The following is a 25,335-nucleotide window of genomic DNA, read 5'->3' as shown; positions in this document are numbered from 1 at the left end:
TTTTTTAAAAAAGCCAAGAATCACGTGTTTTTACTTATTTTTTTCAATGTCATGTCAGTCTTAAGGGTTGAAATTAATTCACTATAAAATTGTTAAGGGATAAATAATTGTGTGTAATTTAGAGCCAAAGTAAATTACGCGGACAAGTTTCGGGGTGAAATGATGTATTCTCTTAATTTAATTAAAAGAAATGATATACTTTCTCTTAATTTACTTAAAATATACTAATTTAAAAAATATATATTGATTATTTTAAATATATTAGTTAAGAACATATGTTTGTTAATTAATATATTTTCAAAAGACAATATATATTTTAAATACCTAATTTAATATCCTTTGTAAAGCCTTATTTGTCAAATATTAGTAATTTTTTAATTTTTTATAATTAATTAAAAATTTAATATAATCATGTGATTACACTTGTAATTGTATTGTGGCAAACAAACAAGTCATCATAATTACTAAACTTAATAATTACACAAATTCTAATTATCAGGTGGTTTTCTAAACAGATCCTTAAAGAATTCGGTATACTGAAATACAGAGAATGCAAAATGAATAAAGCGATACAATATACATTGCTTACAGCATTGACATGACAATATTAACCAAACATTTAACAATTGGCAATGTTATCATCTTGATATACAGTGCTTCCTTAATATTCGATGAGAGCACATATTTGTCCTGGAAGCTGGATCTCAAGGCGCTGCTAATCTCTTCTCATGACTTTTCGAGGAATGCCCAGAAAGAGTGTCTCATGTAGGTTGAAGATCTCTTTTGAGTATTCATCAGATTCTTGATCTTGGACGCTTCAAGTAAGCACTGACTGGTTAACTTGGCAATCCTTTGCTATTTCAAGATCCTTTACAAATGTCCTGAGGCAGCCATTGATAATGCGGGGTGCTGCCCCATCACAGAATCGTTTCGCAAGGTCAACAGCCTTCAAGAATGGGTGAACGAAATTATTTTTCAACTGCTCAGTGAGTGCTTAATAAACAAAGTGTAAGTGATGAACGGGATCAAAAGACGAGGAAAGATATTACAAGGGACGGTGGATTTAGGGTGGGTTATGCAGGTTCACTTGAACTGAGTACTTTCAGTTTGAAATATATATATATATATATATATATGTATCTACGTAGTTATTAAACTAGTTATGAGAATACCATATAAAAATATACAGGATTTCAGAAAAGTCAAAAAAATCTAAATAACTATTTAGAATATAAAAGATTAAATGAAACACAAGAAGATCCACATAAATTATATCTTCTAATCACGGTGATATCTTGCTTAGAAGCAAAATTAATAAGACATTTAATGTCAAGAAGAATTAGGTTTATACCACCTAATTATAATAAGATTAGATTTAAACCACCTAAATATAGCTTATCCAATGGATAAAGAAACAACTTTAAAATTATTACCAGAATTAAAGCAAGAGCTTAACTTGCGAAAAAAACGTTATGCATACAACTCATTTGCAGGAGTCTGTAAAAAATTATTCTTTCAAAAGAAAATTATATTTGATCTAGAACAAGAAAGAGTATAAGTTAGAACATAATTTGTTTAGATGAGTAATAAAAAAATCTTAGAAAAACTAGATGATCTCCTAGAAATGCAAAAGCATATAGTCCTTAAAATAAATCTAATAGAAGAAGAAATTAAAATCCTTAAAGATAGCTCACCAGCTAAAATAAACAATTTTATTGAAAAAGCTAACACTTCTAATAAAGAATTAGGAAAAAGAATTAGGGATGAAATCTTTATTCCAAGAAATTCCAACAAAGGAATCTATCAGAAAGGAAGTCTTGATGAAAAAATTATATCTAATTTTCTCAAAAAAAAAACAGAGAAGAACTAGAAAAACTTGAGGAAATCTCAAAAATTTCTAAAACTAAAAATATAGAAGAAGCCTCAACCTCTAAAACCAAAATAAAAGATCTTAGAGAAATAAAAGAAAATGAATGAACTAGACGAACTAATCTATGCTCTAGAACTTGATCTTAATGATCAAAACTACCGTGTTCACACAAATCATGGGGATACCGGAGGACCCCAAGGAAACTTTAGAGATCCTAAACAAGAAGGAAACTCGTTCGGCGAGCCAGTACCAAGGAGTAACTTCCTACCTAAATCTAAGAAATGGAAAGACTATAATAGTCAATACCACATAAATTCTAAAGCTAAATTTATGCCAAATAGACTCCCAGCAGGAGACGCTGGATCTACCCAGTTCCTTGATTTGGACTGTAAAAGAGAACCTGGAGAATTTCTAGATTTATAGGCTCAGAACCTAGAATTATTCTTTATCCTAGGTAAAGGAAGCAACTAATCTGATGAAGAGAAATACTTGATAGCCACAAACACCTTCATAGGAAAGGTAGACAATTGGTTTAGAAGAGTATCAGAAGAATCTGAAAAAATATTCAAAATAGAAGTCATAGAAAAATTTAAAGAATCAACTAGAGCAGGAATAAATCACATAGTGAGATATATAGGATTCGAATTCCTAGGAAGCCAAGGAGATATTTCTAAAGGAAAAGAAAAGCAAAGATTGCTTGCTGCAGAATGGTTAGAAAAACTTCAAATTTGTAAGATGAAGTATATTCAAGAATACTTGCGAGTTTGAAACATACTACTACCAGTTATACGATAGTAGTAAAAACATGACTCCATATATTGAAAAATATTATCAAAAGCTACCAGGATATTGGGCAAGCTATTTTAGAGAAGAATATGCTAGAGAAGATCAAACATATGACTCTTTAGGAAGAAGGATTTCCTTCCTTAACCAAAGACTTAGCCAACTCTGTATGTTACATAATATGCAAAGAAAAGCTAAAAGAATTGGTACTCAAATTTAATGCGAAGACACAGAAGCAGCATCTTAGTGGGGATGTCATGAAAGAAATTCTTTAAAAAGAAAAGAAAAACCAAAGGATTAATAGAAAGGAAAAATATTTCTAAGAAAAATTATGTACCTAGAAAAAGGTACTTTAAAAAGCGAAGAAATTTTAAGAAGAAATCAACTGATAAATGCAAATGCTATAATTGTGGAGAAGAAGGCCAAAAAAGTTATGAATGTAACAAGAAAAGAGTAAAAACATCTAAAATAAATAGAGAAGAAATTGAGTCAAACTTAGAGTCAGTTTCGTCTATTAAAAGTGAAGACTTTTATGTAGAACTCTATGAAGAATTCTCAGAATCTAGTACCGATTCAGAAGAATGAATCAAGAAATTGAAAATGTAGAAGAAACCACTCAGGTTATAGAAACTGGAGAAAATCAGCGAGGATATGCCTTAAAAGCAACATTTGATGGAGAATTATTAAGAAAAATCCAAGGATTAAAATTCAATCTTCGAACAAAAGATAGTATATTCAATAGATTACAAAGAACTTTTTCAAGAAATAAAATCTCTTATCATGAATATCAGGAAATTGAAAAAGTAATTGAAGTAACTCAAACTACTGGTAGACATAAGCTTAACTGATTAACAAAGCCTATGATCGACCAAATTTTAAGAAAAATTCCAGAAAGGAATAGGAAAAAGATGAATTATGTTCATCTTGGAGGAATCCAAATAATGGTTAAATCCACTTTTAAAGAAGGAATAGACTGTCCAATAGTAATTAACCTTTCAGATGAAAGATTCATTAATACCAGAGAAGGGAACTTACGTATTGTTGAAGGAAATAGTTACGAATGTTAAAAAATGGTAGAATTACCAATACAACTTGAAACAATTAGAATAAGAGTTCCTTGCTATATTAGTAGTCATGAAAATGATTACAATATAATTTTAGGAGGAACATTTCTTAATAGCTTGGATCAATACAATATCCAAAAATAAGGAATCCAAATAACCTTAGGAAATGAAACTTGTTTTATTCCTAAAATCTAATGCCTAAAGAAACCTCTTTTAGAATATCAGTAGTCGTAGAATTTACAACCTGCGAAACAAAACTAATTTCTTGTTGTCAAATAGATAAAGGCTCCGAAGCCAGTTTAGCAAAATCCTTTTTAATAAAAAATTAGGATATTAATAATACTAATACCTCTGTTATTGGTATTACAGGAGATAAAGAAAAATTAACACATGAAAAAGAAAATGTAGAAATAATTTTGAGATCCAAAATTGTTTCTATAAAATATGTTTTTGCATACGATAAGCTTGAAACTGATTTGTTATTAGGAAATGATTTTATACAACAGTTTCAAAATTATCACCAAACAATATACATGGTTAGTTTCAAAACCCCATTTAATCAATTTATAAAAATCCCAAGGAAAACATAACCCTTATATTTTGATAAAAGAAAAGGGAATCTTTAAAAGAAAATTTTTAGATACCCCTAAAAACTATTCTTATAAATGTCTCAACCTAGAGAAAATAAAACAAGACTTACAAGTGTCTTATGGAGAAAACCCATCAGAAAAATAGAATAATAATCATGAAAAGGCGATCTTAACTCTTAAAGACCCTAGTATTATCATACGAGTTAAACCAATGCTTTATAAGGAAAAAGATAAAACTGAATTTAAAATTTAGATACAAGAACTCCGTAATTTTAAATTAATAAAAGCGAGTAAAAGTCCACACACTAGTCCTATATTTATGGTAAGGAACCATGCGGAACAAAAAAGAGGAAAAGCTCGAATGGTTATAAACTACAAAGAGCTAAATAAAAATTGTGTTTTTGATGGATATTTTATCTCAAATAAAAACAATTTAATTAACCTTGCTAAAGGAAAAAACTACTTTTCAAAATTCGATTGCAAAAGCGGATATTGGCAAATTAAACTTTCAGAGGAATCAGTTCCTCTAACAACATTTAGAGTCCGTTTGGATAGGATTAAAATCTAGTCAAATCAGCTTTTAATTTCTTTTTTAGCTTTTTAAAGTGTTTGGTAAAACTAAAAAATGCTTAAAAAACTAAAAACTGATTAAAAGAATAAAAATGTGAGAAGCTGGGTACCCCAGCTTTTTGCTTTTTAGATTAAAATTCTTTTAGGTTTGACCAAAACATTTACCTTTTTATCCCTTATATTTTCTTTCAATTCCAACAATATCCTAAACTTTTAGCCCTTAAACATGTAATTTTTTTTCTTTTTCTCTTTGCCGCTTCGCTTCATCTCTTCCCTCAAATTTCTTCTTCATCTTTCTTCTTTGTTTTCATCGAATCCATCATTAATCAGAGGTTTGTTCAAAAATTTTATTTTAAAATTAAAAATTATAAATAATTCACCTTATTTATGGTGTTAACAACTTTAAGGACATTTAAATCATTTTAACAACAAAAAATTGCTTAACATCACTTGTTTACCAAACGCATCAACAACTTTTTTCCAGTTTCAAAACTTTTATTCAAACACTTATCTGCTTAATTTATAAATACTTATTTTAAGTATTTAATCACTTAAGCTAAAAAGTTATTTCTTTAATCCAAACAGGCTCTTAGTACTCCTAATGGGCATTATGAATGGTTAGTAATGCCGTTTGGACTAAAAAATTCACCACAGATTTTTCAAAGAAAAAAGGATCGAATATTTTCTGAAAAGAATTTCCTAATTGTCTACATAGATGATATTTTAGTCTGTCCAGAAATCTACCAAGAACACTTACATATTTGAAAGAATTTTCAAATATTTGTGTTAAAAATGAAATTGTTCTAAGCCAAAAGAAAGCAGAGATAAGCAAGAATGAAATAGAATTCTTAAAAATAATAATTTCAAAGAATGGAATAGAGTTACAATCTCATATTTCAAAGAAAATAACTGAATTTCCTGATAAACTAACAACAAAACAAGAAATACAAAAATTTCTTGGATGTTTGGATTATGCAGGAGAATTTATTCTGGATCTTGCAAAGAAGAGAAATCCTTTGCAAAAACTCATTCGAAAGTCAAATCAACTTGGATGGACTAATGAACATACTCTTTGTATTCAAAAATTAAAGGAAGAATGTGCTAGGCTACCAAAGCTTAGATTACCAGAACCAGAAGATAAGTTGGTTTTACAAACTGATGCTTCTGACTATCATTGGGGAGCATTGTTACAAACAGATTTAAATGAAATCTGTAGATATACCAGTGGAACATTTAACGAAACTGAAGTTAACTATTCCACAAATGAAAAGGAATTATTAGCGGTAATAAAAGGAATACGAAAGTTTTCTGCATTTTTATTACCAAAACCATTTGTCGTTAAAACAGATAATACACAAATATCAGGATTAATATTCAATAAACTACCTTCATAACCACAATAAAGAAGGTTACATAGATGGCAGGTATTATTGTCATTTTACACTTTCAAAATTGAAAATGTTAAAGGATCTGACAATGTTTTTGCAGATTTTCTTTCAAGAAACGTCCAATATGGACGATGCACTCAAGTACTGATCAACAGAATATGACAAAAAATAAATAACATTGACGATGCCATAAATGAAAAAAGCAACATGTTCGAAATCTGAGACGTTGTAACCTTGTCTAAAAAGGCAATAAAATTGCAATTTGAATTGAGTCGGCTTAACACTGATCAAGCTGAAAACATGCCAGAATTCCAACTCCTATGCGAGCATCTGGAAACCAGACTAAAGGGACGACAAGTAATCCCTAACAAAGTGGCAGGAGATGTCCCACTAGCACCTAGTGCCAAAAACATCTCGATGGTAAGCAACCCGGATATGCCGATAAACGAGTCTTTGGATAAAGCCAAAAGTCGAGCTAACAAAGTGGCAAGAAATGTCCCACTAGCACCTAGTGCCAAAAACATTTCAACAGTAAGCACGGATATGCCGATGGCCGAGTCTTCGGACAAAGCTAAAAGCCGAGCACAAACACAGAAATTTTTCTGAAGTAATAAAATCAGTAAAAACTGAAACAATCTCTGAGAAATCAGAAAAAAGGATTAACTTTTCCTCAGGAAAGCAGTTTATTTCCTTTCAGGTAAGGAAAATTCACCCGAAGGAAGAAGAATACATAAATTTCACAAAAAGAATATACAATCTCCCAGAAACCTGTGGAGAAACTTTTGGAGTTATCGAAACAAAGAGCTTATATCCAAGGATTTCTATATTCCCAGGAGGATCGGCTGATTTCACGACCAAATCATTTGAATTTGGTTACTTAGACCGTGTTTATTCAAAACCAGATCTATTTGAACTGGAAGGACTACCAATACATTTGACTAGTTCAATAAGAAATTACGCCAAAGAGGAAACTATTTATTGTAGATTTTACAGCATAGCTATGGAATTTCAAGATGATTAATTATATTTTTTCACTTTTAATTATATAACAGTGGAGAAATTAAGAAATTTTAATATCAGCGCCACAGGAGTTGATAAAAAGGTTTCATATTTTAATAAAAAATGGATCCAAACCAGGAGAGCTTTAGGGATGAAGGCCGTCTATCACATCCTTAAAAATAAATATGAGGAAAATTACAAGGTCCTAAACAGGGATACACACTGGATCCTTATGACCAAAGGAAAATCAAAATCAATAGTCCTAAGGGATAAAATTGCTAAATTTGAAACACACCAATTTCCAGCCACTCCAGCAACATGGAATATGGCATGAAAATTTTTGGAACATAGACATCTCAAGAAGAATGATGGCGAAAGCTCATCAACGATCGAAGAAATGTAAACCACAGCTGTAAAGATGAAGCCAACAATGGAAGAAAAGACGTAAAGCAAAAGCATCTACGTTAACATAATTGTCGGCACCAGACGACAAAATGATAACGAAGAATGAACTCCACGGTCCAAAAAGTAGCCAATCAGATGAAAGAGGAATCTTATCTCTTATCTTATCCTTCTAAGATGACAAGGGACCAAACGATAAATAGAAGATCTCTGAAGGATGACCCGAAGAAAAATAAAAATTATAATTCTACCCCTCCTTGTATCTATAAAAGGAGAGATAGAAACTCATAGAAGACGACTACATTTCTCTGAATATCTCTTTCTTAGAAAATGCTAGGTATCTTCGATATGAGTGAGTGAGAAACACTTCTCCTGCAAGGGAAAAGTAACAAATAGTTTGTGTAAAAGTATAAGGAAGATCTAATTAAAGATTTTTCTTAAGTTGTAATATCTTCATGAAATAAGAAAAAGTTTGTTTTATATCTTTTGTCATTCTTGTATATTGGCGATAAATGAAGGTTGCGATCTTCAGCCTCGGCGGAGGAAGGACGGCACAGTAGCCTGAGACAGTGAGTCGCAATAGGCTAAATAGTTCTTCATAGCCGGAAGGTGAAACACTGCAGTGTTGATACAGCTAATATAGAAAGAAAGTCGAAAGTTATATACCTAAACTCTATCATTTCAAGAAGTTATTAACATAAGAAAAATCTATCTTCATATCTACTTTATACATTCATACATATTATGTGTTACTAAGTACCTACAGGGAATATAAAAATTATGAATAATTTATTCTTTATCATCATGAAAGTGGTACAGCCACAATTAAAGAAATATAGGAAAAGGTTTTGGGAATCCAAAACAATTATAGAAACCATTAACAGAGACATGACAAATTTGCGAAATTATCTTCGTAAAATCTATCGGTTAAAAATTCCTCATTCAATCAATTCTAAAATTAACAGGTTTAAAATACTATTACTTGGAGCTCTAGATAGAAATCGTGCTCTAAAGAACACACAGGTTATTCTGTTAAAAAGATATAAGGTTAAGATAAAGAAATACGTTCTTTATACTGCCTAATGAGTTATTACACTATTTTCTTAGATGAAAAAACACTAATCACCATTTTAAAGGTGATAAAATTAAATACAGATTTACAAGAAAAAATTCTTGAAAAAATTATAGATCATCTTGTCCAAGAACAATGATCTATTCATGACTATTCATATGTGGATAGTGATGATGATCCATACTATTGGTATGATGATGATTATTTCACTGATTAAGTGAATAAAAATTCCACATGCACACCCTGTTTGCGAAGGAGCATGGCCCGTGTCAGCACGGGCCCAACATTAAAATATTTATTTGTCTTTTCAATCTTCATATATTTAAATAAAAAATTTTAATAAAAGAATTGCATATGTTTTCTAGGATTCATCCGGAATCTAGCATGAGTTCAACATATGTTATTTTAATATGTATTTAGATAATTTAAATTGTTAACTATTGTAATTTATAATTTTTTTTTGTAATTTGGAAATTAATATACATTATTTTTCTTGTCCAAATTTTTGTGGCATTGATAGTCAATTATATTTTAAAAATAATTTAAGTTTTTAATTATTGTGATTTATAATACTTTTCTTCTATTCCAATTTCAGTGACACTAATATAATTTCAAGAGTCGACCAAATATTTTGTATCTTTTAAATTTTTTAAGTTGTTAATTATTGTGATTTCTAGTATTTTTCATGTAATTTTTTTGAAATATATAGCATATTAAATTATTTTTAGATATTTTAAGTTGTTAACTATTGTAGTTTATAATACTTTTTATGTAATTTTTGAATAATATATGCTACTCTCCTTGTCCAGAGTTTTGTGTTGACGATAGCCAATTATATTTTTTAAATAATTTAAATTTTTGATCATCGTGATTTATAATATTTTTTCTATCTCAACTTATGTGGCACAATGCTTAAATGACCATAATAATTAATTAGGGTGATATGGTAAAATCATGACTGAAGCAGCGAAGCATAAATGTCTTAAATGACTTACAACAACTAATTAGAAGTGACAACGAAATTACTATAAAAATATTGTGAAAAATTTAAGTGAACCTCATATAAGACGTCAAGTTAATTTAAAACATCAAGAGTTAATTTATCATTTTTATATCTATTTTATTTTTATTAAATATTATTAATTTTTTAATACTTAAATGACTTATAGTAATTAATTAGGGGTGATATTTAGTAAAACTATAGTTGAAGCAGTTGAAGCAGACATGTCATAAACGTCTATTTTTCTTTTTTTAATTAAATATTATTAATTTTTCAATACATAAGTGACTTATAATAATTAATTACGGGTGATACATTAAAATCACGATTGAAGCAGTTGAAACAGAAATCAATCAACTTTTTAATTTTTTTTGTTAATTATTGTTATTTACAGTACTTTTTATTTCATTTTCAAACAATATATGTTGCTTTATACCTTCTTCTGTCCCGTCCCAATTTATATGGCACTAATATAATTTTGATAGTCAATCAAATATTTTATGTTGACATATCATTTTGTAATTCTTAATTTTCTAATACATAAATGACTTATAATAAAGGGTGATATAGTAAAATCATCATTTGAAAGACAACAATTTAATTTAAAACATCAAGAGTAAATTTCACATTTTATGTCTATTTTATTTTTTATTAAATATTATTTATTTTCTTAATACCTAGATGACTCATAATAATTAATTAAGAGCGATTCATTATGTTATTACTATAAAAATTAATATAATTTTATCATATCCAATAGTAATCATCGATAACTCACCGGAGTAGTATATTAATTAAATACGGGATGCTATATTATGCATATACAAAATATGATATTATTAAACATTATCGGATAGTGCATTATATTTATCTTTCACAATAATAAAATTTTACTATATATTTTTCTTTATTTCTTTTTAACTTAATACATATTGACCCAACACAAATTCTAAGAAAATATTCATTAGAAATTTATTTTATTAAATTAAGTTTATTAATTTTGTACTTTAAAAGTTTAAAGTTAAGTTTAAAAATTAGTATTTCTATATAAGAAAAAAATATTTTTAAATTTTAATTTACTAAAATAAATAAATAAAAAGATTAATTTTCTATATAAAAGTCAATTAAAATAATAAAATTGATTTACTTTAAATATTTAGTTGCAATTAATTAAGATAATTTTTTATTTTGTCATGATTTATGCAAAACCGATAAAATTTTGAGAGTTGAATAGAACTTTTATCTATTTTTAAAAAAGTATTTTAACTTGTTAATTATTTTGATTTATAATAATTTTTACGTAATTATCAAATAATATATTTACTCCTTGTGTCCCAATTTATGTGGCTTCGATACAATTTTGAGAGTCAACTAAAATTTTTATATATCTTTTAAATATTTTAAGTTGTTAATTATTATGATTTGCAGTATTTTTTTTTTATCTCAATTTATGTGGCATTGCTAAAATAGTGAGAGTCAATAAAATTTATGTCTTTTAAATATTTTAAGTTATTAATTATTGTGATTTGTGGTAACAAATTAGTTTTAGACATGATAGCCAATTAAATAAATAAAAAAATTTTACTTCCAATATGTAGTTATAGTTAATTAATATAAATTAATAGAATATATTAAATATTTAAACCATTATGATGAAACAATGGAATTATTATATATTGGGGCATGATATGTAATTAAGTGGAAGTAGGTGGGTTTTTTGGTAATTACATGAGGGGTCGAAACCACCTCTTCTATATAATCGAATACAAATATATCTATAATCTATAATATATTAAAAGTGTGAACACCCTTAGAAAAGTGATTTGAACTTTTTACCCTTCATTAAAAGACTCTTCTTTAAACAAAACTGTCTTTTCACTATTTTTTTAATTTATTATTTAATTATTTTTATTATATTAACTAGACTTCCTAAAATATATGTGAACCTAAAATATATGGTTGGAGAATTAGTTAATGTTTTCCTTTCTACTAGACTTTCTAAAATATATGGGACTCTAAAATATATTGTAGGAGAATTAATTAATTTTTTTTCTAATGTTCAATTAAAAAAATACTTCTAAAATATGACTCTATTAATGAAATACTTCTATAAATATTGAGATGTACGTTATTGTCAGCATAATAGAATTCAACATGTGTGTGTGTATGTGTGTGTGTGTATATATATATATATATATATATCATTTGTTTTCATTCAAAATCATTCTTTAGAGTCAAAATTTTTCGCCTAGACAAGAATTAGTTGGATCAAACTCGAAGCTTTGTGATCACTATTATATTTTTTTTTATAGTTTACAGGTCAGTTGGCTTTGAAGAATTTCTTGTGTGAAGGTGAAGTTTAATTGTATTGTTTGATATCTTTATTATCTTATTGTTTTAACGTGAGTCAGCTTTAAATTATTTTTTTTAGGTAAAGATTAGATTTAATTATATTATCGTAATATCTCTATTAGTTTGTTATTTTATAGTAGTTTACAGTTCGTAGATGAATTTCGATCGACTTTGAGAAAATTTTGTGTATAAAATTTAAGTTTAATTGTATTGTTTTGATATCACTTTTATCGTATTATTTTGTTGCAGTTTACAGGTGATAGATAAATGTTGGTCGGCTTTGAAAAAAAATTTTATGTAAAAGGTTAGGCTTAGTTGTATTATTTTGCTATTTCTATTATCGTATTATTTTGTTATTATTTACATATGGTAGATTAGTGTCGAATGATTTTGAGAAAATTTTTGTGTGTAAAGATTAAATTTAATTGTATTATTTTGATGTCTCTATCATTGCATTATTTTGTTATAATTTACAGATAATAGATGAATGTCGATCGAATTTTAAAAATATTTTTAGTAAAAATTGGGTTTAATAAATAAATTCTCTATCTTTATATACTCAAAAGATATTAAATTTAATTATTATATTCACCTTTATTAATTAAACAAATATCCTATTTAATGTAATGTTTAAACTCATTAAAGTGAGGTACACGCGCAGGGTGCGTACACCTAAACTAGTATATATATATATATATATATATATATATATATATATATATGGGTTATTTCTTGGTTTCATTGAGTCATCAATAACTCAATTATTTTTAGACAATAGTAGATAGAAACAACGCTTGTAAGCAGTACTACTAAAACCAAGAAATATCGGTTCGCCTGTAATCATAATATCTCCATATAACATTCGCCTCACTGATGATAAGACTTGTTTTAAATAACCAAGAAATCCCCGAGGCCCAATGTCGCACAATTTTGAAAGCTTTTATATGAGGCAGGGTTCAAAGCAATGGCGTGCACGTAGCCCACACATCACAAACTGCTCTCTTGCCAGTAGACCAAAACCCTGAGAGCTTGATGATAGACTATCATCGCGTGCAAGTGTCATGCAGTATATAGACAACTCAACAAAAAGAGAATTTTAAGTCGTTTCAAATCCACAAGTGGAATCATTATGAAACCATTCACATCATTTATGAAAGACAATAGTTGCAAGCAGGTTTCATGAAATATATAGGTAACTCAACAGAAAGAATTTTTGAGTCGAAATCAATATGAGGAATCACTACGAAACCATTTGCATCTTTGACTTAGCTCCATTCCCATACTTTTTCAAGTTTCACACTAAACAACCTCAATTGAAAAGCTCTTCTAAAGTTGATTAACAGAAGGTAAAGAAAGGATGCAAGAAGAAACACTTTGCCTCTCATCTTTCCATGCATAGAAAATAGGGACGTCAAAAGTCCAGTTATTCAAGACTAGTCCAAAATGTTAGTGAGAGAAAAATACCTCATTGATGACAATCTGGTGCCGTGTTCCTATTACTGATATTTCAGACATTGCTAAATGAAGAATTGAAAGCTCCAGGATCCTGCCTGCTGGCTCATTCTGGAAGAAATATTCATGACATTAGCGATGGGCATATTAACAAATACTGTCTTCTGAAGATCCCCAAAAAAAATGCAACCTTAAACGAGGATGGTTCTATCTGTACTGGTAGACTATTCACAGAACAAAAAACAAAGAACTATTTGAAAATTGGAGGGAACAAAAAGGATATTGCTAATTCTATTTTTTTTTTTTGCAAATTTGTCATTTGTAGGGCTGTGTACTTATTGGATACAGATCACACGTTGACTGAAAAATTAAACATTCCTAGCTTTTACACATCGATTAAGTGAAGATCTCTTGATTAAACATTCCTAGCTTTTACACATCGATGAAGTGACGATCTCTTGATCTCTACTCATTAAAAGCATATATAAAATTATTAATCATAAATTGTTCCTTTTCACTTGAATTTAAACAAAAACCTATCCGTTGCTAGAATTCATATATTTCCTCCTGTCCCTACACTCAACAACCACACAACATCAGAAATCCTATCACGTATTGAGACTTAGAACACTACTGATATAATAAGAGCTATAACTTATCCAAAAATTACTAAATGACAAAGAGGTGGATTAAATTTCTATCATCATTTAAAAGAATCGGCAGACGCAAACGGAAGTTTTGGCTATTGAACTATACTTAATCTACAGCTCATTTAACCTTGATTTCATGCAATACAATCAAAGTCGGTTTTATCCAATAAGTTGACCTAATTGAGAGGGAGTTTAACGGTCTCTTTGGTTTTCATTGCCACTCAATTTTTCTTTCATTGCCGCCTCCGCTATCTCCTGAAATTACTCCCTCACACTCTGTAACCCCAACTCAATATGTAGATAGTCTGAAAGTGCTTGGCAAGATGGTAGAGAAAGGAGAGCAGGACAATGCAAGTGGAATTGCACATATTCACTTGTTGTTTTTTCGGGTTTAGTAAAATCTGTATTTTTTCAAAAATAACTTCAAACACATGTTCAAATTAACAAATGAACAATCAAATGAAGTTTAAACTCTGCATTTACAACTTTGAACTTTTAACTATAAGTTCAACCCAACTTATGAACAACCAAAAATGAAGTTCAAACTATTTTCTTGAAAATAGAAGAAATCAAATGTTAAGAACTTCAACACAAGTTCAACCAACTTATGAACTGTCAAAATGAAGTATCAAGAGTTTCAACCACAAAGTTCAAACCATTGAAGAACTATCAATATGAAGTTCAAACTGTTTTCTGGAAAAACTGTAAAACCAACTTTAAGAAAAAGAGATGAAACAGAAAGATTCAAGCCCATTGAATTCACGGAGTTCTTAAGGAAACTATTCCCCTCAAGTATCCGAGGTTATGAAATATATCCTCCCAGGATAAAATGAATCACTTCGACAGAATAGCGGTACCTCAAATTCTGTCGAACTACGAAAGCACTCAATGACAGCAAATCGCACTAGGGTTTTTTCAAGAAAGAGGAGTATTAAATTTCATATCTATACCTGAGGAAAAATTCAGGTATTTATAGCCATCAGGGTGTTGCTTTATGAAGAGAAGCAATAGTTCAGAAAGGTATACCCCTTCATAAAAGTGCAACTCTTTGGAAAAGTCACAACCCACTGGAAAGGTCATAACCATCCAAACTGAAAAGGTGCATATTCAAATTGCATTCTTTTTCTTAGTGTCTTTTCAAAAAAACACATTCTTTTTCTATTCACACCTCTTAAAAACCCAACAATCTCTCACATGAATGGGGAATGACTATTTTATAAAAAATTTACGGACAAATGTGTGATTTACAAGCAAAGACTAGTTGCATTTGGATAAGTGGGTTTCCATTTGAACTTTCCGTAGTAAACTTGCATCGGATGCACTCGGTCAATCAGTAGATGTTATATCTTTGAATAGTCGAGCTTTAATGTACGCCTAGACAATACAAGTCATACAACCAGTCTTTTACAGTTTATGGTTCTCACGATTTTGTTCGTTTCATGAACACATCCTGGTTTCATGAGAGCTTAGAGAATAGGCCTTTACTAAGATTCCCCTTGAAGCGACTTCCACTTCATCCTCATATACGCGATTTCTAAACGTTTAATCCTATAGATCAAACTATTTGGTCAAACTTGCCAAACTTAAAAACCATTAAAGCTTAGATCATAGGCCTTATCCTTGTTTCTTGAACATTGTCTTCACCATGAGAATGAGTTGAGTATATTGACAATATTGAACTGTCAGTCACAACTTTGTTTGATCTTCTCCAACCTAGCTCTTGGGATCTCCAGTCTGCTAGGTAGAGTTACCACCATGATGACTTGTTCTAAGTCGTAAACCCATTCCCTTCAATGATATCTCAACTCCCTCTTCAGATAGGCCTTTTGTAAGTGAATCCGACACACTATCCTTTGACTTCACATAGTCAACCGTGATAATTCCACTAGAGAGTAGTTCTCTAACGGTATTTTGTCTCTGTCTTATATGATGAGATTTATCGTTATACATCATGCTCCCCGCCCAACCTATTGCCGTTTGATTATCACAGTATCACAGTGTATGCATACTGGTGCCAGAAGTTTGGGCCAATAAGAAATATCTTTTAAGAAATTTCGGAGCCATTCAGCTTCTTCACCAGCTTTATCTAACGTGATAAATTCAGATTCCATTGTAGAGCAAGCAATACATGCCTGTTTGGATGATTTCCAAGAGACTCCTCCTCCACCTAAAGTAAATACATATTCACTCATAGATTTTAGTTTATTCGATCCGGTAATCCAATTTGCATCACTATATCCTTCAATTACCACTAGATATTTGTTATAATGCAAAGCATAGTCTTGAGTATGTTTTAGATACCCCAAAACTCTTTTTATTGTCATCCAATGAGTTTAATGGGCTTACTAGTGTACCGACTCAATTTACTAATAGCATATGCTATGTTTGGTCGCGTACAAGTCATGATATAATCAAACTTTCCAACACTCTTACGTAGTCCAACTGTGAGTCACTTTCATCTTTATTCTTTTAAAGTGCAAAGCTCACGTCTAACGGAGTTTTGGCAATACTAAAGTTCAAATACTTGAATTTGTTAAGTACCTTTTCAATGTAATGAGACTATGACAACACCAACCTTTGTTTCATCCCTAACATCACATCCGCAACTCCAGGGTCCTATATATTAAACTTGCTCTCAAGCATTCGTTTCGTTGTGTTTATGTCAGAAATGTCTCTACTGATGATCGACAAATCATCCATATACAAACAAATAATGACTTTGTGATTTGGAGTGTCTTTTATATATACACGTTTATCACATTCATTTATCTTAAAACCGTTTGCCAATATGCTTTGGTCAAACTTTGCATGCCACTGTTTGGGTGTTTGTTTTAGTGACTTAACAAGTTTGCACACTTTCTTTTGTTTACCAGGAACCACAAAATCCTCAGGTTGTTCTATATAAATTTCTTACTCCAATTCTCCACTTAAGAATATTGTTTTCACATCCAGTTGATGGATTTCAAGACCATACACCGCCGCTAAGGCAAGTAATATCCGAATGGACGTTATCCTTGTTAAAAGCGAGTATGTATCAAAATAATCAAGGCCTTCTTTTCTTTTTGTCTAAAGCCTTTCAATACACGTCTTGCCTTGTCTTTGTCAATAGTACCATCAACTTTCATTTTTCTTTTGAAGATTCATTTAGAATCTACAGGTTTATTTCTTGGAGAAAGATTAACCAACTCCTAAGTATGGTTTCTCAAGATTGAATCAGTCTCACTATTGGTTGCCTCTTTCCAAAAGGAAGCATCCGAAGATGATATCGCTTCTGTAAACGTTTGAGGCTCATTTTCAAGAAGAAATGTTACAAAATCTGATCTAAAGGAAGTTGATATTCTTTGACGTATACTACGCGTTGGATTCTCATCATTAAGAACATTCCCATTTAGTTCATTTCGAGGTCGTTTAGACCCTCCACTAGATTGCTTATGTCCAGTTTTATACGGATAAATGTGTTTAAAGAACTCAACATTATTTGATTCAATCATCGTATTTTAATTGATATTCGAATGTTCGGATTTATTAACTAAAAATCGACATGCTTTACTCTTCTAGTATATCCAGTGAACACGCAGTCCACAGTCTTAGGTCCTATTTTTACCCTTTTAGGCATAGGAACTTGGACTTTCGCTAGACACCCCACACTTTGAAATATTTCAAGTTGGGTTTCTTTCCTTTTTATTTTTCATATGGAATTGAATGTGTCTTAATATGGGGCACTCTATTGAGTATTCAGATTGTTGTAAGGATAGCTTCCCCCTCATAAGTTTTGCGGTAAACCAAACATATGAATAAGACATTTCATCATTTCCTTCAATGTTCGATTTTTCCTTTCGGCAATCCCATTTGATTGAGGTAATACGGAGCAGTAGTTTGATAGACAATTCCATTTTCTACGCGTATCGTCGCAAAAGGAGATTCATATTCTCCACCCATATCATTTCTTTATCGTTTTGGTCTTTTCATCCAACTGATTTTCAACTTCTGTTTTATATTGCCTAAACGCATATATTGCTTCATCCTTACCATTTAGCAAATAACTATAACAATATCTAGTGCAATCGTCAATAAAATTTATAAAATACTTTTTCCACCACGAGATGATCTTGACTCCATATCACAAATATCTCTGTGGATTAACTATAAGGGATTGAAATTCCTTTCAACAGACTTATACGGATACATAGCATACTTAGATTCCACACATATTTGACACTTTGATTTATTGCACTCAAAGTTAGGCAACACTTCCAAACTAATTAGTTTTCACAAGATTTTGTAATTGACATGTCCTAAACGACAATATCACAAATCATTTGACTCTAGCAAGTAAGAAGAAGCCTCAACTTTCTTCATTTTAACAACCATTACATCAAGTTTGAAAAGGCCCTCATTGAGGGAGCCCTTTCATACATATATTTCATTCTTGCTTAATACAACTTTCTCCAAAACAAAGACACACTAAGAAGTGTTGTCGATACTGAGTACTTCCTAATCGTAGGAACATGGAGAACATTGTTGAGAGTCAACACCTGCCAGAAGTCATTTTTAGGAATATCTTCCCATTTCCTTCGACCTTGACTGCTACATTATTTCCCATGAAGATCACTTTTTTGGGACTAGTGATATCATAAGTAGCAAAAGCTTCTTTGTTCGTGCAAACATGTCTAGTGGATCTTGAATCAAACCACCATTCATTTGGATTTCCAACTAGATTGCTTTAAGTGATCGTAGCACACAGATTTTCATTTTTACCATTGTTTCCAACATTCTTATTTGATCTCTTTTTTTGTTCTTATTCAGAACCTGACTATTTAGAGATTTGTGGCCAACATTACAATTGTAGCACTTGCTTTTGAATGTTTCTTGTTCTGCTCTATCTCTTGTCCAGAAGATTTCTTCATCTTCTTATTATTTGGAGCATCATCCTTAACAGGATTTGTAACCATCATTGATGATTTTTCGTTCAACTCATTATTTTCTTATATCTTGGGACGACTCACAAGATTTTTCAAACCAAACTACTAATTTTCAATCATTAGTTTTTTCCTCGAATATGAGGATCTATACCTATGAACATTTGCATTTCAAGTTTAGTCAGCCAAATGACACCATTTGCTGCCATCTTTAAAGTTCACACCAAAATATTTTTTTCGATTTCTCTATTGTTTCCATTGCTAGAGCAATATTTGAACGACTTAATGACGCAACATTGGTTGCCATTAGGACATTACCATTCACAACCAAATCAATTTATTGTTCAGTTTCATTTGTCATTTTTCTATCAATCTTTGCCATACACTTTTGTATTTCAGAATACTAACAATAAAGACTTTAATCTTTATCCAACTTATTTCTAGTCAACGATGAAGTTTTTATATCTTCAAATCATCAACCGAATGAATTTTGAAACCTGACGATTTTTTTTATGACTTCAAATCAGAATCAAATTCAAACAAAGTGAAAATCCATAGGTTTTAAACTCCAGAAACCAATATAGAGAGTTTATCGAATCGGTGAAGTTTTTATATTCTTCCAATCGAATTCCCACATTGATTTCTCGGTGAAGTTTTTATATTCTTCTAACCAAGAGAGTAGAAATAAAAGAATTTTAGTCTCCACAAAATCAGACCCAATATAGATTAACTAAGTACATGATTTATAAATGGTAATAATTTTTTTTTCTTTCTTTCACCAAACAAGCATAAAAAATAAATGTTTTTATAATTTCCTTGAGATTGTTGCTTCCGGGTACAGTAAAATCTTTATTTTTTCAACAATAACTTTAAACACATGTTCAAATTAATAAATGAATAAACAAATGAAGTTTAAACTCTGTATTTACAACTTTGAACTTTTAACAATAAGTTCAACCCAACTTATGAACAACCAAAAATGAAGTTCAAACTATTTTCTTGAAATAGAAGAAATCAAATGTTAAGAACTTCAACACAAGTTCAACCAACTTATGAACTATCAAAATGAAGTATCAAGAACTTCAATCACAAGTTCAAACAGTTGAAGAACTATCAATATAAAGTTCAAACTGTTTTCTGAAAAAACTGTAAAACCAACTTTAAGAAAAAGAGATGAAACAGAAAGATTCAAGCCCATTGAATTCACGGTGTCCTTAAAGAAATTATTCCCCTCAAGTATCTGAGGTTATGAAATATATCCTCCCAGGATAAAATGAATCACTTTGACAGAATAACGGTACCTCAAATTCTGTTGAACTACGAAAGCACTCAATGACAGCAAATCGCACTAGGGTTTTTTCAAGAAAGAGGAGTATTAAATTTCATATCTATACCTGAGGAAAAATTCAGGTATTTATAGCCATCAGGGTGTTGCTTCATGAAGAGAAGCAATAGTTCAGAAAGGTGCAACTCTTCGAAAAAGTCACAATCCATTGGAAAGGTCATAACCATCCAAACCGAAAAGGTGCCTATTCAAATTGCATCCTTTCTCTTGGTGTCTTTTCCAAAAAAACACATTTATTTTCCATTCACACCTCTTAAAAACCCAACACCACTTAATTTGATAAGCTACTTGCAGAGAGACTAGACAGGTTGGTTGTAGAGTAACTTTGGAAATTAGATCGACTCAAATGAGAGATTATTTTTTTTTTGGTTTTATAATGTGCAAGAGCCAAACTTTTCTTTTGATAACTAAGAAAATCCCAAGGGACAGTGGCACATGGTTTGAAATGCGGTAGATAATGAGCCCACCCCTCTTAACTTTTTCCACTTAAGTAGCGAGCTTTTGTTTGTGGCAGGGCTAGAACCCATGGATGCACCTAAAACACATACCACGCGCTGCAAAAGCCAATTTATTTTCCTAGCCATTTTTTGTCCATAATTTGTCTTACAAATATAAAATTTCCCAAACTTAGAACATGTTCTTAAACCCAAGCTCGTCTACATCTATAGACTCAGGATGACAGACCACAAGCGACTTTATTAAGCAGGTAAAGTATATTTGTAATTTCGCCATTCAATTGAAGGGAATATATAGAATTGTTTCATTTACAGTATGAAACAGTTTTGTCAAAGTAGATGCTGACGCTCCCACAGGAACACACACGGAAAGATTCGGACTGAACTGCATGCTTTGTCATGTTTCATGTGAAAGTAGAGAAATGGGAGAATATTTGTTCCGGTCATCTTCAATCCGAACATCATTCTAAAGAGTCGGAACTCATAGCAAAATGTGACTGTGGGTTTAAGGGAGAAGGAATCCCAAATTTTAAGGTGCCATCACTTCTGTGCATTGTAACTAAGAGAAAGATCATAAAGGCATAAGTAACGCATCCAACCTTCCAATTATCAGGTGCAACTTTATTTATTACAAGCACGTGACTATCCCACTTTTCTTCAACTGCCACCAAAAGTTTCCGTGTGAAACTGCAAATATGCAAGTAATTATCAGTCTATACCTGCCTGCTTATATTCTGAAGAAAGTAGAAACTGTATGCTGCATAAGGAGAGTAATATATGATTGATGAGCCTACCGCAAAATAAGTTTGCTGTACACCAACTTTGGTGGAGCAGAAAGAACTTCAGCGTCTGAGAGAGAAAATAAGTCGACGGATTATTGGATTGAACGGGCAAATCAGCTAACAGGAAAATGATAGAGATAAAAACTTTCCACATCTTTTAAATGTGACAGAAATTTGCATTCAAATGTTTCTACCAAAACCAGTTTCCACAAACGCTGCATAGTGATAATACCACTAAAATGCAACAATGAATTTATGAGGGATAGACTCTGGAATTTGAATGCTCACCAAATCTCCCAGGAGACTGCGGAAGAAAAACAATTCAGAAAATTATTCCATCTCTAGGTTGAACTAGAGCCTAATGGCATTTTCTGCAGATGACCTCTTGTTGAATAAAGTTTTCCTTTACCCTTCATGTGCATGTGCTGGATTTTTGCTATAGGTGGAGCAAAACGAAGGTGGGAGCTTGGTCCTAATCATCATGTTCATTGTACTCGTATATGTGATTATTTATGTGAACAATGTCCATATCAAAATATTGTTAATACAAAGTACCTCGCCGTGTGGCTTCTTACAAAATAGATCCTGGAAAGTATTTTGGGAAACCGTCATTAAGCAATCAGTGAAGTGAGGAATTATTGGTGGGGATCAAAAAGTTTTTAACAGATGAAAATGACTTTCAAAAGCTCCACCAAGTAGTAACTAACGCTCTATCAATTGGAAATAGGTGTATAACATTTTTCTGGAACTTTAGGAATCAAACATAAATAAATAAAGACAACTCCAAGAAGTAAGAAGGGACAAAGTCTGAAAAGCAAATAGCAGAACCAAATCAAATACTTCTGCACCAACTCAAAGGATAGCCTGAAGTGATGACTGAAATGAACACACGCGAAGTGATGACTGAGATGAACACACACATGATGGCCATATAACTGATTTAGTCCCTTTTCCAGGGCAGGAATATCAATCACTACCAAAGAGCATAAGAATGGAATTTGCTAATAATGCCAAAACAAAATGTGGCTCCAAAAGAGATCAAAAAATGCTATTGAAAAAGAGATCAAAAGATTGCAATAGAGTAAAGATGTTAAGCTCAAGTTAACCATCTCCAGTGAAAAGTATGGTAAGCAACACAAACCTAAGTTTATGCTTGCCTTTGTGTGTGTTAGAAAGTCTATCCAAGCCGTATGGTCATGAAGAATTGAGAGCCAAATATATAAGACAAAGCAGCAAATATATGAATAAATAAGCTAACCACACATGTAAATACCTATTTCAGAATCATTTTCATCAGTCTTCAGAAGGTCATCCGCTTCTTCAACCGTCTCAGTTTTCACAGGGGGGCCTCCAAAGCTCATGTGATTGTACTTCAATAACCACTCTTTATCAAATTCATATCCCGGTTCTACGATCCAAAACCCAAATAATTGTTAGCTAAAGAATAAAAAGAACCATAAGCTTAGCTACTATTTCATTAAAATTTGAAAAACGAGCCAATCGAACCAGTCGTTACCTCTTCTAATGTTCAACCGCTTCTCAAAAAGGCGAACAGGGTCTGACCCTTCCAAACATGCCGCATATATTGTCATCCTAAGACAAGAATAGGCAACACAATTATAACAGACATTTGGTACATTTCGCTATTAAATAAATTTGTTTTTACGTTATGGCTAACCCCCACTTGTTGTATCCTTCTGATTTTTTCATGAAATTCATAAAAACTAAGGAATCACCCTGAAGCATTACATTCTTGCAAAGATAAAATTGACAGATGAAGTGATTCACACAATTAAGCAGGAGTATTTAGAAAAAGGGGAAAAGGACATACAGGGCGAGCTCTCGGGCGGCTCTAGGACTACAGAATCTTCCACTCTTGTCAATTTTGGGCTGCACTGAAAAAGTATCAGTGGATTGTTCAACAGTTTCCTCGAATGTAAGAGCTGAAGGGCGAAGCAGAGAGAATCTGCCAACGCTGTGGTGGGAAGAAAAGAGCAAACGAGCAGCAGAAGTGCATTTTGATAAAGAATTGAAGATAAACCTCACATGGGGTTTTGACGTTTTGGAAGATAAAAGCATATGCGAAAGTGAAAAGGAGGAAGTAGAAGGGGAGCTGAGTACAGAAGCTGCCTCCATCTCCCGGGAGTTTGATTGGAGGTTTATCGGTTAAGTTGAAATACTCTGCTGTTGAGGATGTTCAATTGGTTATGGATAACGGTGCAGCCATGTACATACTACACTATGTCACCGTGAGGCAGAGGGCGGACCTATAAAAAAATTGTGTATATATCTTGAGAAATTAAAATATGTTTAATAGTGCACACCATATTAGTGTTGGTTGAAATCAGCACTTTAGATTTTATAGGCTATTAGAACTTTATTATAACTTTAACATCAAAATTATTGGTTTGGGATTCGAACCCGGACTATTATGGTCTCTCAACATGATTTTAAAGGCTATTATAACTTTAACATCAAAATTATTGGTTTAGGATTCAAACCTACAACTATTAGGTATGGTAAACCCACCTTGACCAATAAGCTACCATGATTGATGGTTCAAAAGAGTTAAAAGTTAATATATTAGTTGAACTTCATGCTAAACGAAAGTAAAGTTACTAACGGAGAACTCATATTTGTTCAATATATTTATTTTTTCAGTACTATTCATGTTATTGGTGACCAATTGAATATGAAAATATCCCTTAATTGACATTGAAAGTTTTGATAACATCTACGTTATGATAATATTGGTGTACCACAGTATTATCAAAAGCAAAAAAGGGAAAAAAAGCTTCAAGATCTATTATATTTAAACACAAAGTACAAATAAAGCGTGAGATTTAACGAAAAAAGCATAAAGGAGAAAAAAAATATAAACATATGTCTAGATCAAGACTAACAATATCAGTATAAATGACAAATATATGAACACATAAATTGATTTTTTTTTTTTTTGATAAAGTGAAATATCAATTTTTAGTGTTCATATCTTCGGAAAAGTCAAGGAAAAGTATGTCTTAAAAATTAGAACCTAAACAACACATTAAAAGAGCCGAGCGCTCAATATATTTTGAGTCTTTATTTAGGATTTATGCACGCCTTTAACAATATTGGTGAACCTCCAGCCTTCAAATTCTGCGTTTGCCTCTGCTGTGAGACGTGATATGAAGTAGTCGTATGATGTTTTTCCTTTTTGACCGTTTTCCCACTCCCATTATTTCGCCCCCTATTCAAGAAAGTATAAAAATGTTAATCACTTTGTTCCAATTTACTTGAGTTAGCGATGACTTAAGATTGTTGTTAGTAAAGTGAGAAATATATTTATAAAATAGTTATTGTCTTTAAATAATTTTTTAAAAAAGTATTTTTGAGAGAGAAATAACTAAAAATGATACGTGTGAATAGAGTTTTACTACTAAATTTTTTTATAGATAAAATTTATTTTAAATATCTATTATAGTATTTTTAATTAAATTTTTATTTTCATTAATCAAAAGTACATACTATAAAAATTTTAACCAATATTTATATACATAGATACATTAAAAAATTATTAAATAATGATATATTAATTAAATACTTAATTATTACTTAAAAACATCAAACAAAAATAAATTTAAAAATTATTCCATAAATTAA

The 25,335-nt window shown here is 31.0% G+C and overlaps 1 protein-coding gene across 1 annotated transcript; it reads right to left on the bottom strand.

The window, feature by feature from the left end:
• Window positions 1-432: 432 nt before the first annotated feature.
• LOC107877467 lies at window positions 433-24,021 on the bottom strand. The gene is made up of 7 exons (XM_016724118.2): window positions 23,525-24,021; window positions 23,210-23,286; window positions 22,967-23,101; window positions 21,706-21,760; window positions 21,511-21,598; window positions 13,555-13,653; window positions 433-946 (listed from the first exon to the last, which is right to left on the bottom strand). The coding sequence occupies exons 1-7, from the start codon at window positions 23,827-23,829 to the stop codon at window positions 818-820; spliced, it is 888 nt and encodes a 295-aa protein (XP_016579604.1). The 5' UTR covers window positions 23,830-24,021; the 3' UTR covers window positions 433-817.
• Window positions 24,022-25,335: the final 1,314 nt, after the last annotated feature.

The sequence above is a fragment of the Capsicum annuum genome, unplaced genomic scaffold, assembly GCF_002878395.1.
Source record: "Capsicum annuum cultivar UCD-10X-F1 unplaced genomic scaffold, UCD10Xv1.1 ctg3198, whole genome shotgun sequence".
Lineage (NCBI taxonomy): Eukaryota > Viridiplantae > Streptophyta > Magnoliopsida > Solanales > Solanaceae > Capsicum > Capsicum annuum.
This window is presented reverse-complemented; position numbering and strand designations above follow the sequence as displayed.

Excerpts from the sequence above, each read along its gene's own strand:
- LOC107877467 (XM_016724118.2), bottom strand. The coding sequence starts at position 23,829 with ATGGAGGCAGCTTCTGTACTCAGCTCCCCTTCTACTTCCTCCTTTTCA. Across the intron at positions 21,761-22,966 it reads TGAAAATGATTCTGAAATAG|ACGCTGAAGTTCTTTCTGCT; the intron begins GTATTTACATGT and ends TTTCTCTCTCAG. Across the intron at positions 21,599-21,705 it reads TACAGCAAACTTATTTTGCG|TTTCACACGGAAACTTTTGG; the intron begins GTAGGCTCATCA and ends GCATATTTGCAG.